The 16,729-nt window shown below is 40.9% G+C and overlaps 1 protein-coding gene across 1 annotated transcript; it reads right to left on the bottom strand.

The window, feature by feature from the left end:
- Positions 1–8,963: 8,963 nt before the first annotated feature.
- rhoub (ras homolog family member Ub) lies at positions 8,964–16,362 on the bottom strand. The gene is made up of 3 exons (XM_066658593.1): positions 15,939–16,362; positions 13,791–13,849; positions 8,964–11,042 (listed from the first exon to the last, which is right to left on the bottom strand). The coding sequence occupies exons 1-3, from the start codon at positions 16,132–16,134 to the stop codon at positions 10,587–10,589; spliced, it is 711 nt and encodes a 236-aa protein (XP_066514690.1). The 5' UTR covers positions 16,135–16,362; the 3' UTR covers positions 8,964–10,586.
- Positions 16,363–16,729: the final 367 nt, after the last annotated feature.

The following is a 16,729-nucleotide window of genomic DNA, read 5'->3' as shown; positions in this document are numbered from 1 at the left end:
TGACCAGATTTTGAAAAATAGACTCAACTTGATGTGAGTAGTTGGGGCCTGTCAGGTTTGGACAGAGCTCTAATTTTAGTTCTAATTGCTAATAATGTCTGGGACTTGTCAAGACCCCACAACCTGGCTACAGAATATTTCCCAGACTCCACATCTTTTCTAAACTTGGTCTGAAACAGTTCGTTCGTTTACTTATTTACAACACACTATCGAGACCACAGACAAAATTCAGACAACCCACCCTTACCCTCATTGTAAACATTATGACTTATCATCACATAAACCATCTGGAATATCGACATTGTAAGAATCGCATCTGGAACATTTGCAAGTAGCTAGTGTGCATCTGTTTTTCATTGGTTTTATGGTGCACTATGTAACAGATACTGTACTGTACTGAAATTATACTATAATAAATGTTTATGGAAATTGAAAAGTCAGTAAATACAGTAAATACTCAGGCATCAGTACAATATTTCGGACACTCTCCATATAACACTAGAGAGTATGTTTATGGTGCTTTTCCACATCATTGGTCCAGGTCGACTCGACAGCACGGCTCTGCATGCTTAAAGTTTGTTGCTTTCCCAGTGGCAGGACTCTCCTGCTAAATGGAGCTGGTTATGCTGAAAAAACCCATCTCTAACAGAAATGGCTGGCTTTGAAAGCCATAACAGCGGTGGCAGTAATGTTAGGTGCTGCTTACTTGTCGTGTATTCGCGTGTTGTTTAATTTTTTGGACTAAACACTGCTCCGCCCTAGTTCTCACAGATAAGTTACTTATTACACGTTCAGCTTTCACTGGAAGTTTTCATTGGTCCTCAGCCCAAGGAGCATATAAACCTCTTCAAAACACCTCAAGGTAAAGTTACGAGCTGCTGTTGTGAGTCAGATAAAAATAAACGTGAACGCTGCTGTAACTGTAGAGATTTTACAAGCGGTGGTTTGTGCTGGATTTGAATGAGCTCTGCATTTCTTGGTGATTGACAGGTCTCTCTGGCCAATCAGCGCTCTGCAAGGTTTACACCTCACCTTTTAGTACACTCTCGACTTGGTTGGAACCAGGCGCGTGCAGGGACTGAAGGTGTACATGTTTCCAGGGACCAGGTTCCAGATTTGGCCAGTGGAAAAGCAAGCAGAGTCAAGTCGTGTCGAGTCGAGTCGTGTAGGTTCCACGCAGTGGAAAAGCACCATTAGACACAGCTCCACTCTCTATGTCTAGAGTGAAAGATGGGGAAGTGTGTTCCTGAGTGTGTTCTCCTGCTTTGAAGGCCTGTGCGGCCTGTAGCACTCCTTCCTCACCTCTCTCACTCTGTAGGTATAATCCTCTGTGAGCTTGTGCCTGACCTGCATGACCCACGCTGATCATTGTTCTCAGTCAAAAGGAGAGAGGAGGGTAATCCGACAAAAGGGATCAACCCTGAGAGCTTTAGTTCACTCACACAGTGAATAACCTGCGGCACAAAAGACGGGGGAAAAAGTGAAAAAGTGCTAAGGACCTCTTCTCTCGGGTCATTTCTCATGCCCCTCACATTTCCACAAGGCTAGGAAGTGACTCAAGGCCTCACCTAATATGTGTTCACAATAGGCGCTGACAATGGTTTGTGTGTGAATGAAAAGAGCGTCCGAAGCATCAAACAGAGCTTAAAGATATTAAAGCTTTGGCCGATAGCTGAACAAGTGAGCAGTGAGTGGAGGACCTAAACATATGGATTTACATTGACCTCTTGCATAACTGGAGAACAAGAGGATAAGAGAATTTGTTCCTACACACCCCACTGCTAATGACTAGCAGCATTTAAAGGCTGAAACTAAGGGTGGGAGGATTAATGAGAGGGGGGTCTGGGACAAACAAAGACATAGAGGAGAGAGAGAGAGAATATAGAAATATGAATTGCACTAAAGGTCAAAGACAGGAGTGAGAGAGGGGGGATTTGTATGAAAGTGAACGCACAGGAAAAAAAACAAAAAATGGGAGAGAGAGAGAGAGAGAGAGAGAGAGAGAAAGAGAGAGAGTAAGATAGAACATAAAACATTAGACTGGACTATTTAAGGTTTCTAAACGGTCTTTGGCTTGGACGTACCATTTTGGGGAATCACTTTAACTGGAATACAAGTTACAGAGGCTCTTTAGAGGTTCTCAGTTATTTACAGAACCATTGGTTAAAGGGCTTTTAAGGAACCTCAGGTTTTTATATGGCTCTTCTATGGCATCTTTCAATTTCTGAGACAGTTAGTACGCAGTAACTGATATCTACATATCGTCGCTGTTCAAAGAAAAACATAATACATCATTTCAACACAGAAGCTGTCTTTCACATAAAACTATGTGATGAATGGACCATAGAAATGCTCAGATATTATTTGGTATAAAATCTTTTTACATTGACTTCCACTGAAAGTTAAGGTTTTTCCTTCTCCTGTAAAGTGACTATTTTTAGCGACATGTTTTTCTTCAGACTGTGGCTTATATCTTTTGTAGATTTGTTATCTAATATTTGTTTCAAATTTTTTCCTTTCCCTACTTAAGGACGGTTTCAGTATGCTGTGTTATGTCAGTTTAGTCAGCGGACCAAAGAGTAAAGCTAGGACCTGTATCTTTGTGTTGGGCCACAGCCTGCATGTGCAATACCTGCCTCTGGAGTCATGTTACACAAACATGCTTCTACCCCATACAGCTTTCCTGTCGTACAAGTGGTACAAACAAGTGCCCCCTAAGCATAAACACACTCCCCACTTTTCCCTAAATGTCCCCTTTCTCATCAGCACTGCCCATGTGTTGGAGCAGACGTGATGTCTGGCCAGCGTCTCAGACCACAGGCCTCCCCCGACATGCTACCGGAGAGGGTCCATCCTGTTGAGGAAGGGAACTGGGGTCTGTGACCTTGGGAGGTGCAGCAGAGAGGTCAGAGGTCAGGGACTCTCCTCAAGTTTCAAAAGCTAGTTGAATGGAGCATTGCACTAAGGTCAGTTAAAGTTGACCCTTGCAAAGGCATGTTGCGTCTCAGCCTGACAGGGCGGGCAGCAAGCTAATGGCTTCCGCTGTTAAAATAGAAGGAAAGTGGAAACGATTAAGTCGCTCGTTTGTGGCGATGGTGGCGGCATTTCGGGTTTTATTGTTATCCCACTGGTAGAGTCCCCACGGAGCAGGACTCAGATTAACCCCTTAAACTTTCCTTTTCAGTTAGCAATCTTAAGAAAATTTGCCAACATTTGTCAACCAACACTCTGTGTGATACGTCAGCAGCATATTGTCGCTGTTGAGGCGAAATATTTTATTGCCAACATGACAGCTACAGGAGAAAGAATCCCACATTTTAAATAGTGGGTTACCAAGTTAATGGTGCATTTGCTCACAAGAAATTCTGAACCATTTCTACTGAGTGAGTCTTTTATCATGAAACACTGTTACAGTTTAACAGACAGATGGTGATTGCAGCTAATGCCAAAAACTGAAAAAAAGATAACAAGGAGATACAAGTTTCTGCTCCAACCATAGCATTGCTGTCCAAGGAAAACATCTCAAAAACAGTCATTTTACAGGAAGACGAAAAAACCTTCTAAACATTCAGTAGAAGTGGGTGTAAAAAGATTTAACCCCAAGTAATTTTGGAGCACTTCTATTGGTCCATTCACTATGGAACCTTCACAAATTTTGAAGGATAGCTCCTGTGTTCTAATGATCTAATAAACTAAAAAAATGGAGATACATGTCACAAACGCTTCAGCATCTGCTCATTCTCTTCCATATTAAGTATGTTTCAATCCGCGTGCAGTTCTTTCCTTAATAAACAGGAATGTACTGAAACTATCATATTTTAATACAGTATTACTGCATTATTACTATCATTATTATTGTACATACTGATAATACTGTGACAGACAGTGACGCATATTGTTGCTTATTGTCCAGTTTATTGCTATGTTAATATGTAAGTTATGTACTTAACGTGATTCAAGAATGAAAGACCAGACCCATTAATGTGTGTTTGAGGGGGTAAGGAACAATGGAAAGAGCTTCCAAGCCTTCATCACTCAGTCAACACCACAGTTCACCTGCACATTTGACCTGTGTGAGTAAACAATGCCTCTATGTGAGTTTGCCATAGAGAACCCCAATAGTGAAGCAAAGGAACGTCCTGTTAGCTCAGGATTCAAGGGAAGACGAAAGAAGAAAAGGAACCGGCTGGAGGTTTCTATGGTGGATAATTCCCAAAGACAGACAAAAGAGGATACACTGGGACTGGGGAAAAGATGAATTAGACTAAAGGTGAAAGGGTTGAATGAACTGAAAGTACAGGAAGTGAACGGACACATTCAGGCCTGCTTCTCAAATTATAATGTGAATATGTGGGAGCACTAACTGTAAGTTTTAACAATCTATACTATCAGTACTATAAGGAACAGCGAAACAAGAACACTAAACAACTTTAGAGATGGCACTAATGCCCAATTATGTTTAGTTTTTAAATGGATGTAGGCAGAAGAACCAGTTGAGTTCTCCCTTTTGTCAGTGTCTTCTGGAACTGCCCTGAGACACATTCGATTATCCACCTACATGATTAGGAAGTAACAACTGATTATAGTCACATTTTGATTTACAATATATGACACACATGTTGTGAGAAAATATGTCATTCTAGGACTTCTGGAAATTATAGATACATAACCCAAAGGATAATTGCAATATGCGTTATGTTTTGTTTTGGCATCAATGACCAGAAATAAAAAGCTCTAAACGTCACAGTTCACCACTGAGAAACGCGAAAGCTAAGTGAACGTTATAAATGATCATAGAAGTTCTATTCAGCACTATAGACATTCTATAGTTCCCTACAGTAGAACACAGCTTATCATCACATCAGTCACATCATCAGTAAAGACAGTGAAACATGAAATAATCAAGACTTGGAACACTGAATACGACGATCATCAAAATCACTCTTCTGTTTGTAGCAAGTGGACAGCTGGACAGCATTAGACATGGTCATGACCCCGTTTTATTGCACAGAAAAACATCAGCTGGTTCTACAGGTGTTATCTTACTAGGAGAGAGAGAGAGAGAGAGAGAGAGAGAGAGAGAAAGAGAGAGAGAGAGAGAGAGAGAGAGAGAGAGAGAGAGAGAGAGAGAGAGAGAGAGAGAGAGAGACAGAGAGAGATTGAGAAAATGTTACTCAATCTTGCGTGAAGAGCTGCTTACGAAAACAGAGACTAACTTATGTAAGAAACACAGCAGTTGTTCGGGCCTGGGCTTGCCATAAACCTTGGGTTGAAGGAGAGTTTTTAGATCGTGCCAAGGACAGAGAGTCTCGGGCCTCTGCACAAAACACATTGGCTTTAATTTCAGAGACCCTGCAGTGAATAATAACTCTGAACTGAGAGTGTGGAGCCACTGAGACACAAATTACAGTTCAGTACATTTTACAGTACAACAGTTTACAGGTCTTGGTGCTGGAAGTAAATGATTATGCATATTTTATATTTAGGGACAATATTACACCAGTAACTCCTGTTAATGTGTAGGGCCTGTTATATCAGTGAGGATTCTGTGATGCAATGTGTAGGTCGATATAGGATGATATCCACTATATGGTGGAGGTTTGTGTATAAGAAGGGTATAAGAGTAGCTAGTATTTCCCTTTACGGTGAAATCTTGACTTACGAGTGAATCAACCTATGGATTTTTAAAGAGAAGAGTCATTGCCCTTTCGATTTAGTTGCTTTATGATGTGAGACAATTATTATTACAGTTATGAGCAAAAGAGCTTACGCCACCTGCCACTAGGTGGCCCAGCGAGCGTTAAGTTCACGTGGTTATCTTGCAGCGCAAGTATCTCTGTCGTCTTGTTGTTCTTTGTAGCTTTAAGTGTGTAGCAAGTAAGTTAAGCGATAAAGCACGAAATTGGTATTTACCAATAGGTTATTTGTCATTTGCCAGTTGCACCATCCAAATATTATGAAACACAAACCTGTTTTGAATGTCAATTGCATGCTGGTACTTCATTCGTATTCATTATTCACTGTGTATGTTCACTATAACCTGGCATCATTTAATTGATCGATTACGTGGAGTCAAATAACTGTCCAAAACGGATCATCCAATAAATTGCGAGCCTGTTTTCTCTTGTACACACCAGCAGACATCTACAAAAACTCTCCATACTTGTGTGATTTACAAACAGGAGAGAATGCTTTGATGCCATCAGGGTTTGGCAGACGAAGGGGCCCTATATTCCCTCATGTTGGAGATCAAAGAGCATAGAACTGTGGCCGTCAAACAATGAAAGGGGAAACTCCAACAATGCCAGGTGAAGGAGACTTCAAATACAGGTAGAAAGAAAGAGAGGGTATTCAGAAGAATTGGGAAGAAGTGAGAACAGCAGCAAGTTATTGTTGAAGTTGTAGTTGTCACTGATTAACGTCTACATTCCGCGTGATGAACGGAAAAATGAATAATAATCAGTGAGCAAAGACTGATGCAAGAACAGAGTTCAAACTGAAGGTAGAGAGAGAGAGCGAGAGAGTAAATAGCCGTTGCACGTGAGGGCCGGACACATGCACATGTGTCAATAAGTAACATCAAAGCTACACATATATGAGCACACAGACATGTATACAAATGCACAACCCCCACGCGCACACACACACACAAATGCACACATACATTTGCAGAACATAAAGAAGATGCACTCACTTTTATGTACATACAATTAGCTAGCCTGGGGCAACCACGTGACTCGCACACACTCTCAACCAGCTGCTTAGGCTTGGGACAGGAGATTTTATGACATGCTGTCTGTTTGTGTATATGTGTGTGTGTGTGTGTGTGTGTATACACATGTAAATATGTATGTGTGTGCTTATTTTGGAGCGGATGAATAATTGCACATGGAAAAAGTGAGATAGCTACTATCTGACAGATTTATGAAACTCATTCATCAGTGCTCCTTCAGAACTTATTTTACAACCTGAATACAGACTAGAACAGTCACAGCTGAACTGGACGTTTACAGGGGGTGGGGGAACATACACTGAAAAGGGCACAGTGTCTCAAGCTGAACAAACACATTATATATTCATTTACAACCATTTTTGGATGTTACCCGAAGCTAGGTTGCTTTAAAACTCTCTGTAATACTAAAGCAACCTCTGTGTCCTCTGCTTGTGTCACCATTAATTACAATGAGATCTCTAAGTCCTCATTGTTATTTAAAGCATTATATAGTAATCAGCCTCTACATTTCAGTAGATTTTACAATTACAATAATTGAACATTGCTGTGAGGATTTGATTGCATTTTGCCATTAGGAACATAGCGAGATCGGGTACATGACCAGTCAAATGTTTGGACACACTCAATCAGGGAGGGGTTTCCTTTGTTTTGGGCCGTTTTCCACATGTTGTGAATGTACAGCAGCAGTCAAAAGTCTGGGCATCTTCCTCATTCAATGGTTTTCCTTTGAAGACATTAAAACTATGAAATTATGGAATTATGTAGTGAACAACAAAAAGTGTTAAACAAACCAGAATATGTTTTATACTTTAGACATCTTCTTAATGTGTCTGAGACTGTAACTGGGGTTGTGCAGAGGTAGGGGCTGGTACACAGCTCTATACAGTGACTAACTCAACTCAACCAATCAATGATGAGATGGGTCCAAAATTTTGACTGGTGCTGTACTGATATTTGATGATTAGTTTGGGATCAAAAACCTCGCTCCCTCCATCATGTTTTGGACATAGTGTCTTTGTCAGTTCCTGAACATCATGCTGCCCAGTGGTGATAAAATACGATGGACTGTATATTGAAGGCTGTTATTCTCGTAAGGCCTGGATGAAAATGACTAAAGCCATCTCAAACTGTTCAGCGCTACACGTGAACAGAGCAATTATGGTGAGAAACTGCCCTAGCCTCAAGACTGTGGCCGGCTGTTGTGAAACCAAACTCAAACCGTCTAGAAAAATACACCACCAAACCCAGCATAATTCAGGATCAGCAATTTCCACATACTTGACCCAGCTGCTGTTGGTTTTAATCCCACCAACAATTTCACACCGGGACCTAGAGACATCACACTCATATTGTGGCCATGCACGCTCAAAGTAATCCTGACTTTAGCCTGACAAGACCACACTGCGAAAGCAACAGGCCTTATACTAGAAGCTCTGTTAAACTCTAATCCTGTCCAGCTCAACCCAGGTCATTCCGGCAGTAATTACTGGAGGGCTGTGAAATCCGCTGCTGACGTCCAGTCGTCATAACTGGTTGCAAAACAATTTTCCAGTCAAATCAAGGGTTTATCTGTAACCTAAGTGTTCTCAGAAGTTATGTAAGTAGAAGAAAGAATGCAAGTGTCACTTGGCGTGAGGTGTTTGAAGGTTGTACCTTTGGGGCTGTACTTCCTGGGCTTATTAATTACAGAACAGAGCGGGTCATGTGGTAAACGCTACCACATTAACTCACTTACCTCTTAATTTAAACTTAACACATTTCTCAGCCCAAGGTTAGAGCCAGCTTATTATATCACATTTTTCTCTTTTCGCAACTGCACGGCAAACCAAGCACTTTATATCAAAACCCGCCACCTTGTTTATGAAACCACTCATTAACTTTGGCTTTGCATGGCCTTGAGTCAATACACGTGGTATTGTTTTCAACTGCCCTCCTCTGCAATTGGCCTTTCTCTCAGACAAAACAAAGCCTCTAAATTGCTGGTGTAGACACAATAACAATAGAAACGGCTGCCACGTAGACTTTCAAAATGAACGTTCAGCATCACAATGCAGGGGCTGGCTAGGCCTATTCATTTGCAAAATAACAAAGCAGTGAAACCCTTTATCTACGTCTGGTCTTTCTTTAAAGTGATAATAATCGGTAAGATTCCAGCATATCGTATGATTAGTTTACTGTACTTGAAACATACTTTGAGCCCACACATTTCAGTAACGAACACCACAGGAAGTTACAGTTTAGTTCAAAGAACTGGATTTATTTGCCATGATAATCATGAAAAGCTTCAAACATTTGCTCAAATGTACCATAGGTAGTGATCATACAGGAACAGACACAGAAATAATTACACACCATTATAAAAATGTACAAATCTACAGATTTACCCTGATATAATTATGGCACTGAATCATAGTGTTGTTTTTTTCTTATAGAAAATATAGGCCATGCCATTTGATCTCATCTGATCAATTTTTGCTGGACAGGAAAATGGCTTCTGAATAATGAGAAGCAAATATGTTCCACCTCACTGGCTAATCAACTTTATTGCATTTAGTTTGGAAATAATAAAAATGCAGGGAACTCCATGTTGACACAAAACAACACACATTGGCTACACCTATGCCTTGAGTTTTAGAATTACATCTTGACAGAGATTGCACCCACAAAAATGCAGGTGTAAAATGTAAATGGCGCAAAGCTCTTCGGGACGTGGCCTGAGACACAGTTGAGCCAGATGATGAATGTAAATACATCTGTCTCTCAAAGCCACACTCAAAACACCCAAAACAGAGACGGCACATTTGCATTTTAATTAGCATGAAGCAATTAGACTTCAATCTGCCTAACAATAGCCACACTTGACTACTAAGTGTAAATACATGCTCATCAGGCAGCAGTCAGACGAAGTGACCAGGTGTAAATGTCATTGTGTAAATCAGTCATACGTTTTTTTTTTTTAAAAAAACACACCACATTACATAACAATAAATCTGTGGTAACAGAACCACAACTTATTTATACGCTATTTAACTAATGAAATCTGATTCATATTGTGAAAATCATTACATTTCATTAACTCCAGAGATGATTTAGTTGTTGTGAAATAGCTTAAACCATGGCTCAATGCTAATCACTAGAAATAATACTAATACAATAAGGCCTCTAAATTGAGATGTATCTGTTACAGTACACTGTTGTCATTTTTTTTCCAACACGAGAAGCACTTAACACTCTGAGAAGATTTGACTTGGAGGTCACAGACAAAATCAGCTGTCAAAGCACTAAGATGAGAAGGGGATATCACGACAGACATGAAAAAATGACCAACAAGGAAGTACCTTTTCACCAGTCCTATGTGCGACACATAGAAGAAAGAAAGAAAGCAGGAACAGCTAAGAGATGAATTACCAGTGTTGGCACGTTCTATTCATCAGCATGTGACTGCCATTGTGAAAACAAATCATAAACACATTTATTAGACATTGGTAAATAAATACAGAACATGTGCCACAAAGAAAAGTGGAGAGCATTATCTGAATCAAAAAAAGGTGATATGTTGCTTCTTATTTAGAAGTCCACAACCATGTCCAGTTAGTTGCCAATAAACCTGCACAGACTGGCCAGAACAGCTCAGACAGTCATAGCTATAATACAGTTCACAGCTGGGACAAAGTTCTTAGCAGTGTAAACATCTCACTGGTGCAACACTGCTCTCCACTCACACTAACTCCAAACTAATAGCAGCTCCTCGTTTACTTTTCAACAGTCCATCTGCTTGAGGCACCCAAAGTCGGAGAGTCTTTGTCACTTTGTCCATTAGTGTCAATGTCTCAAAGCTCCCCACTGGTTCTCGTTATTGTATACACACGTATTTCTTCCACCAGGCCTTGGAGAGCATCTTCATCTTATCAGCTGTACTGCGGACTTTGCGTTCCCGCCTGGCGCGTCTGTCTGCCTGCCGAAGGCCGGCAGCGATGGCTGCATCAAACACCTCCTTCAGGTTCTTCTGGGTGAGGGCCGAGCATTCCACATATGTCACGGCACCAATTTTGTCAGCAAGAGTATGAGCATCCTGTTCAGGGACGGGGCACTCATGCCGCCGTGACAACTCGATCAGCACCTTAACATCCTGCCGCAGGTCGCACTGTGTGCCCACCAGCAGCACGGGGGTCATAGGGCACCGCCGGCGGATCTCAGGTACCCATTTCTCATAGACATTCTGGAAGGAGGCGGGGCTAACCACACTGAAGCAGAGCAGGAGGACGTCCGTACGTGAATAGCAGAAGTGTCTCAGCTTATCAAATTCGTCCTGAATTTAAAGAGAGAGACAGAGAAAGACAAAACATGAGAAACGAACTGTCACTGTGGTGGTATCTTCAAAAACATGTCTTCAGTTCTTTTAGCAACATAACTACGGCATCAACCCCACAGAAGCTGTGCTACTGTACAAATATTTCTTGGGATACTGAATGAAGTCTAGCATTAAAATTATTTAAAAAGGTATATAACGGTGGCGCAGCAGGTAGTGTCACAGTCACACAGCTCCAGGGACCTGAAGGTTGTGGGTTCGATTCCCGCTCCGGGTGACTGTCTGTGAGGAGTTGGAGTGTTCTCCCTGTGTCCGCGTGGGTTTTCTCCGGGTGCTCCGGTTTCCTCCCACAGTCCAAAAACACACGTTGGTAGGTGGATTGGCGACTCAAAAGTGTCCGTAGGTGTGAGTGAATGTGTGTGTGTCTGTGTTGCCCTGTGAAGGACTGGCGCCCCCTCCAGGGTGTATTCCCACCTTGCGACCAATGTTTCCAGGTAGGCTTTGGACCCACCGTGACCCTGAATTGGATAAGCGGTTACAGATAATGAATGAATGAATGAATAACGAGAGAGGAAAGAACGTATTTGCACCTTTGTGGGGACAATTTCCATTGTTTCTACATTAATGAATTTTCTACCTTTTCCGACAAAACAACAGCAAAGTTGTATCAGGGAATTAAAGTAGGAATGCTCTGTGAATATCAGCTATTATTTTTTGCTGCAGACAGTTTTAAATCCTAATAAGGGAAAAATTCCCTGAAGCTTGTTCAATTCTAAAACCCACATAGGAATTCCAAATCTCTCACTAAATAATAAAAGCCCTTTACTAGCTGCAGGGTGTTTCACAATTCACAGAATCAACCAACTTTAACTTTATAGATTGCTCTACAGTGGGAACATCCCCACAGTCACTGCAGAACATACTGTTCAAATTGTAGATTTTCATAATCTGCCAAGACGTGTACCTCCGACACACCCTGCCCCCACCCTCCAGTCTTTATACAGCACGAATCAAGTAAATTAACACTATAGATCTACAAAGCTGTAAAGAACTGGGCCTCTCAAATCCTTAAGAAGACAGACTTAGCCCAGCTCAGACAAGAATGCTTAACTCTTGCCTGCCCAGACTCTGTACCCCTTGACACACAACACACAAGGCATCATACAAAATCTGAAAAACCAAATGAAATCAAGAATCTTAATCTTTTGGACAAAATCAAGTGTGTTTTTCTGCAATTGCCACCACAACTTCTGTATGTAAGCCAGGCCGTCTGACAGTTTCAAAGATCTCTTATCTACCGACATTGTTTGCCCAAGCTTGCCTTTCCATGCTGTACAAGGAGATTTGCTGCTGTGTACTGAAAGGGCAGAGGCGTTTATTGGTTAACCTGTCCAGCACACGATAAAGACTTGTGATAGTTTGGAGTGTGCAGTGGGTTGAAAGAATTTCCAAAACCTTTAAAGAAACAGGCCAGGAATATTGAAAATAATTTTGAGACTGTAAAATTGTTAACTATGTATAAACTATGTATAAATGCAAATAGGGGTTTATCATTTAAATGTTATTTTCAACACCTTTTGATAAACATAGTTTTTTCTTAATTGCTATTCTCACACAAAAAAAAAAACACAGTGCTAACATCTAGAGTGAGGAACTGCACCTTGAGGCAAAACTGGTGGTTAGAGAAAGAAAGAGAGAGAGAGAGAGAGAGAGAGAGAGAGAGAGAGAGATACAAAATTCATAAACATAAAATAGTAACAATGAGAAAAGCAGAATCATAGAAAAATAATCAAAGAAAGAAAAGTAAGGAGAGGGTGAGACATTCAATTCTGAAGAAAAAACCCAATGACACCATTTTTCCTCCCCCTCCACATTTGGCACACAGTATGGCGTCACTTCTAATCTATTTTAATTATCTGGGTCTTATACTCAAGAACTACTCGCTTACTGCAAATCCTCTCCATACCACCCCCCCCCCCACACACAGAGCATGGCTCTTTTCTGTGCCACAATCACAGGAGCTGGAAGCAGATAAGTGTCAGAGGCTTGGTCAGTTATGGGGTGAGTTCAAGTTCAGCAGGAAAATGTGGGACTTCTCCAGGATACAATAGCAGTGATTTCTGGAAATGACTTCACGAGTTGGCCTTGAAAGCCCAGACAGTCCACAGACAGCGGGAGTGGACCACTGAACTCCCTTCAGTTCCTTTGAGCCCCCGACAGGGAGTGTGAATGCATATATTTAGGTGCTGCCAGAAAAAAAACAGTTTCCATCTGCATTGTCTAGGCGTCTATCCTTATCATTTGGGCTGTGTATGTATGCACTGTCATATATTTTCAGGACACAATACACGCATATTATGTCAGCACAAAAAAAAAAAAAAAAGAAAAAATCTCTGTATAAAATGCATTTTTAAGGTCCTCTGTTTAATCTTCTATTTTTTTCTAAACTTAAAGCCTAACCAGGGTCTGGGTCTGCAAAATAGCTTAGCTAGGTGCCCTATATACTTTACGTGTGCTACATTTTATGTAACAAAGTTTATCCATATTGCCCCTGTCAAATAAAATAAAAATAAATAAACAGAACCGAAACCCAAAACCATTCATTTTTGTTTTCTGAGAGTAAGGCTAGGCTAAGTGTTAGACTATTCTTATCATACAAAGTGCTTTTATGTATAAAATACATTTTTAATAAAATATGGGACATTTTATCATTACATACATATTACATAGTTCAGTGAATGTTTTTACCTGTCCGGCTGTGTCACAAAGTTGCAGTCTGACTGGTTGTCCATCAACTTGTACAACCGCTAAAAATGTACAGAGATAGATGGAGAGAAAACAAAAGAAAGAAGTGAGTCATTTTTTCAGCACACACCTACTCAAACACACACACACACCTGCATCCACTTATTCACCCGACACTTTATAATTGTGTCCAAATAAGGCCACAAATACAGTAAGAGGCCTCAGGTGGTCCAAGTTCACATTACTGCAAAATAAGAACTACATGCTATTTACTCCAAAGAGACTGGGGTAGAGCTTGCCTCCAGAAACAGTCTGAAAACAGCAGGCTTTATCATTTGGCCCAATCTATTGTGTAACTATGCCCAAATCCCCGTCATTTGATCTGCCTTTGATTCTGCCCTTTCTCCCTCAAGTGCCACCTGTGGAATTGCATAATGACTCTGAAATCACTTTTCAGTGTCAGATCTGGTTCAAAGCACTGGACGATGACATCATTTTGGGTCATGGTCACATAATAAACCCAGTGGAAAAAAGCCCTGTCACCAGGAGGTAACATGATCACTTCACACTGCATTTTACAACAGGGTGGACTCATTGGACTTAAAAGTGCAAACATTCAGTCAGGTCTAATTTGCATTGAACCAGAAGATAAATGTTTAACACAGTCATACACCAGAGTTACCCCATACTTAATACACAAAAAAATTCTATTTTATAGAATCATTTATTGTTCACACTATAATAACAATTTTAAAGAACATGTATAATAAATAAAAAGTGTATTAAGAAAAAAAATCATACCATCATAAACAAATATTGGAATATTACTACACGCATAGATTTCTGTTTTGATGTCAAATTTCTTACTGAACACACACAGCTGGTAAACAGTCTGAGGGGAAAGAGCTTATCAGTGAAAATACACAAACCCTCAGTGAAAGCTTGAGTCAGAGTCTTGGCTCAAAGGTTTATGAAGGACTTTATCACTAACTGAGATGTTGGCATAAGAGCAGAAAGTCATGCAGAAAGTGCTGCCAAAAGACCTTTATCTTCCACAGCAACAGAAGGAGAGTGGTTTTATTTAACAGATAGCGAGCGCCTACCGTTAAACACCTCCTAAACATGTTAGCGGCGGGGCTAACACCATCACCTGGCATTCTGAGAGGGTCGAGGTATTAACGTATGGAGGTCGCAACCCTGTCTTATTATTTAAGGCGATTAAATGGTATTTTAACGGTAATTTATACGCCAGTTTTAATACAACATCTTCGGCCGTATTTCCTTTTGCTTTGGAGTTTGGGTCCAAAGCAGCTGATATAAAAGTCAATTTGGGGCAATATATAGCGCCAAAAAGAAACCTTTTAAATTTGATGAATCTTAACTTCGTTAATAGAGAACTACTTTGGTGCTCTATAAAGTTATCAGCACATTCTCCATCCATCTGAGGAACCACCTCATCTTGTAGCTTGACGGGGTTTTGTGTCATGGTTCTAAATATAAATTATTTCTATTAAAATATTTATATTTTTATTAATATAAATGTACACCTTAATACAACCATGATTGAAACATATAAATAACTGTTCATCCACTGAAAGTCAAAATGAATTCCTCAACAGGGAGGAATTATGTGCTAAATTAATTTTATTTTGGCCAAAGGACACACTACTAAATGCGAGTTCTGCTATACCTTGTCGAAATGTGCTACTGTGCACTACTGCGCATGCTCAGACCCAAAATACTTTACATTTTCACATTTGTCTTGTTAAATCTCGTTTTTCTCCGGTGCATTACACCGGAGCTTACTGTTAATATTTGCTCGAGTGTTCAAAAGTTGTTCACGGCGAATTAAATGTAAAAACAGTTTTTAAAACAGTAATAATTAATCATTTCTTTAATAAGGTATTTGGACTGTGCATATCTCCTGCTTATACTTCTTTAGGCAGCATTTTCTGATACGCTACGTTTCACTTTACCTACTGTTTTATTTAAACCACTGTACGTATGATAGTACACTATGGCAGCACATTGTTCTGTAGAAACGCGCTTCAGTGGGTTCCTCCTCCTCCTCCTACTATTACTACTAAAGTTAACGTGTAGAGAGTGAACGCGTTAAAGACACACACGGAGGGAGGTAGGGGTTAAACTCACCGGAGAAATGGTCGAAAGCGGTGGGCACGTATTTGGTGGGGTATCCGTTGGTGGTGTAGCTCACCACGAGACTGGTCTTGCCCACTGCTCCGTCCCCGAGAAGTACACACTTCAGCGGCCGTTCCTCGCCGCCAGGCCGTGCGGGCTTCGGGAGGTGCGGAGGAACCGGAGGAGCCATCAAGTGGTTACGGTCCATTCTGCGGGTCTTAAGCGGCCTTTACACGAGGACTCAGTCTACAATGTCATCGGAGAGCGGCTTCAGGCACAGGAGCAAAGCCGAGGATCATATCTGCTCCAGCGGTGAAAAGTGAGGATATACCTTGGCTCTCTTGTCACGAAATCTCCACTGAAGACGCGCCTGCTCTGAAATATCGTACTGAGCTGCACACTGAAAACGAAGGAGCTCTTTAAAACGACCCCTAACGTAACCCCACCCACTTTCTTAATGCAGTAGTGTAGCCTGTTTTCCCCACCTGTTTTCCGGCAGCAAACCCCGCCCCTTGCGCTGTGATTGGCTGATTGAAACCCACTATTATAAGTGGCGAATTCTTTAAGTTTCACAACACAGTAGAAGTTCTGCCTCGGTTCTGCAAAGGTGTTATTTATCAAATACACTACTAGAGTAAGTGCAATCATTGTTGATGATTATAGAAATTAATATCTAGATCATACATGTGTCTGATCCACTCCTATCAGTACAACACACACTAACACACCACAACCACATCAGTGTTACTGCAGAATTAAGAATGATTCACCACCCAAATTACTGTGTGTGTGTGTGTGTGTTA

Source organism: Hoplias malabaricus, chromosome 1 (genome assembly GCF_029633855.1).
Source record: "Hoplias malabaricus isolate fHopMal1 chromosome 1, fHopMal1.hap1, whole genome shotgun sequence".
Lineage (NCBI taxonomy): Eukaryota > Metazoa > Chordata > Actinopteri > Characiformes > Erythrinidae > Hoplias > Hoplias malabaricus.
Note: the sequence above shows the minus strand (reverse complement) of the source record. Positions and strands in the feature narration are given on the sequence as shown.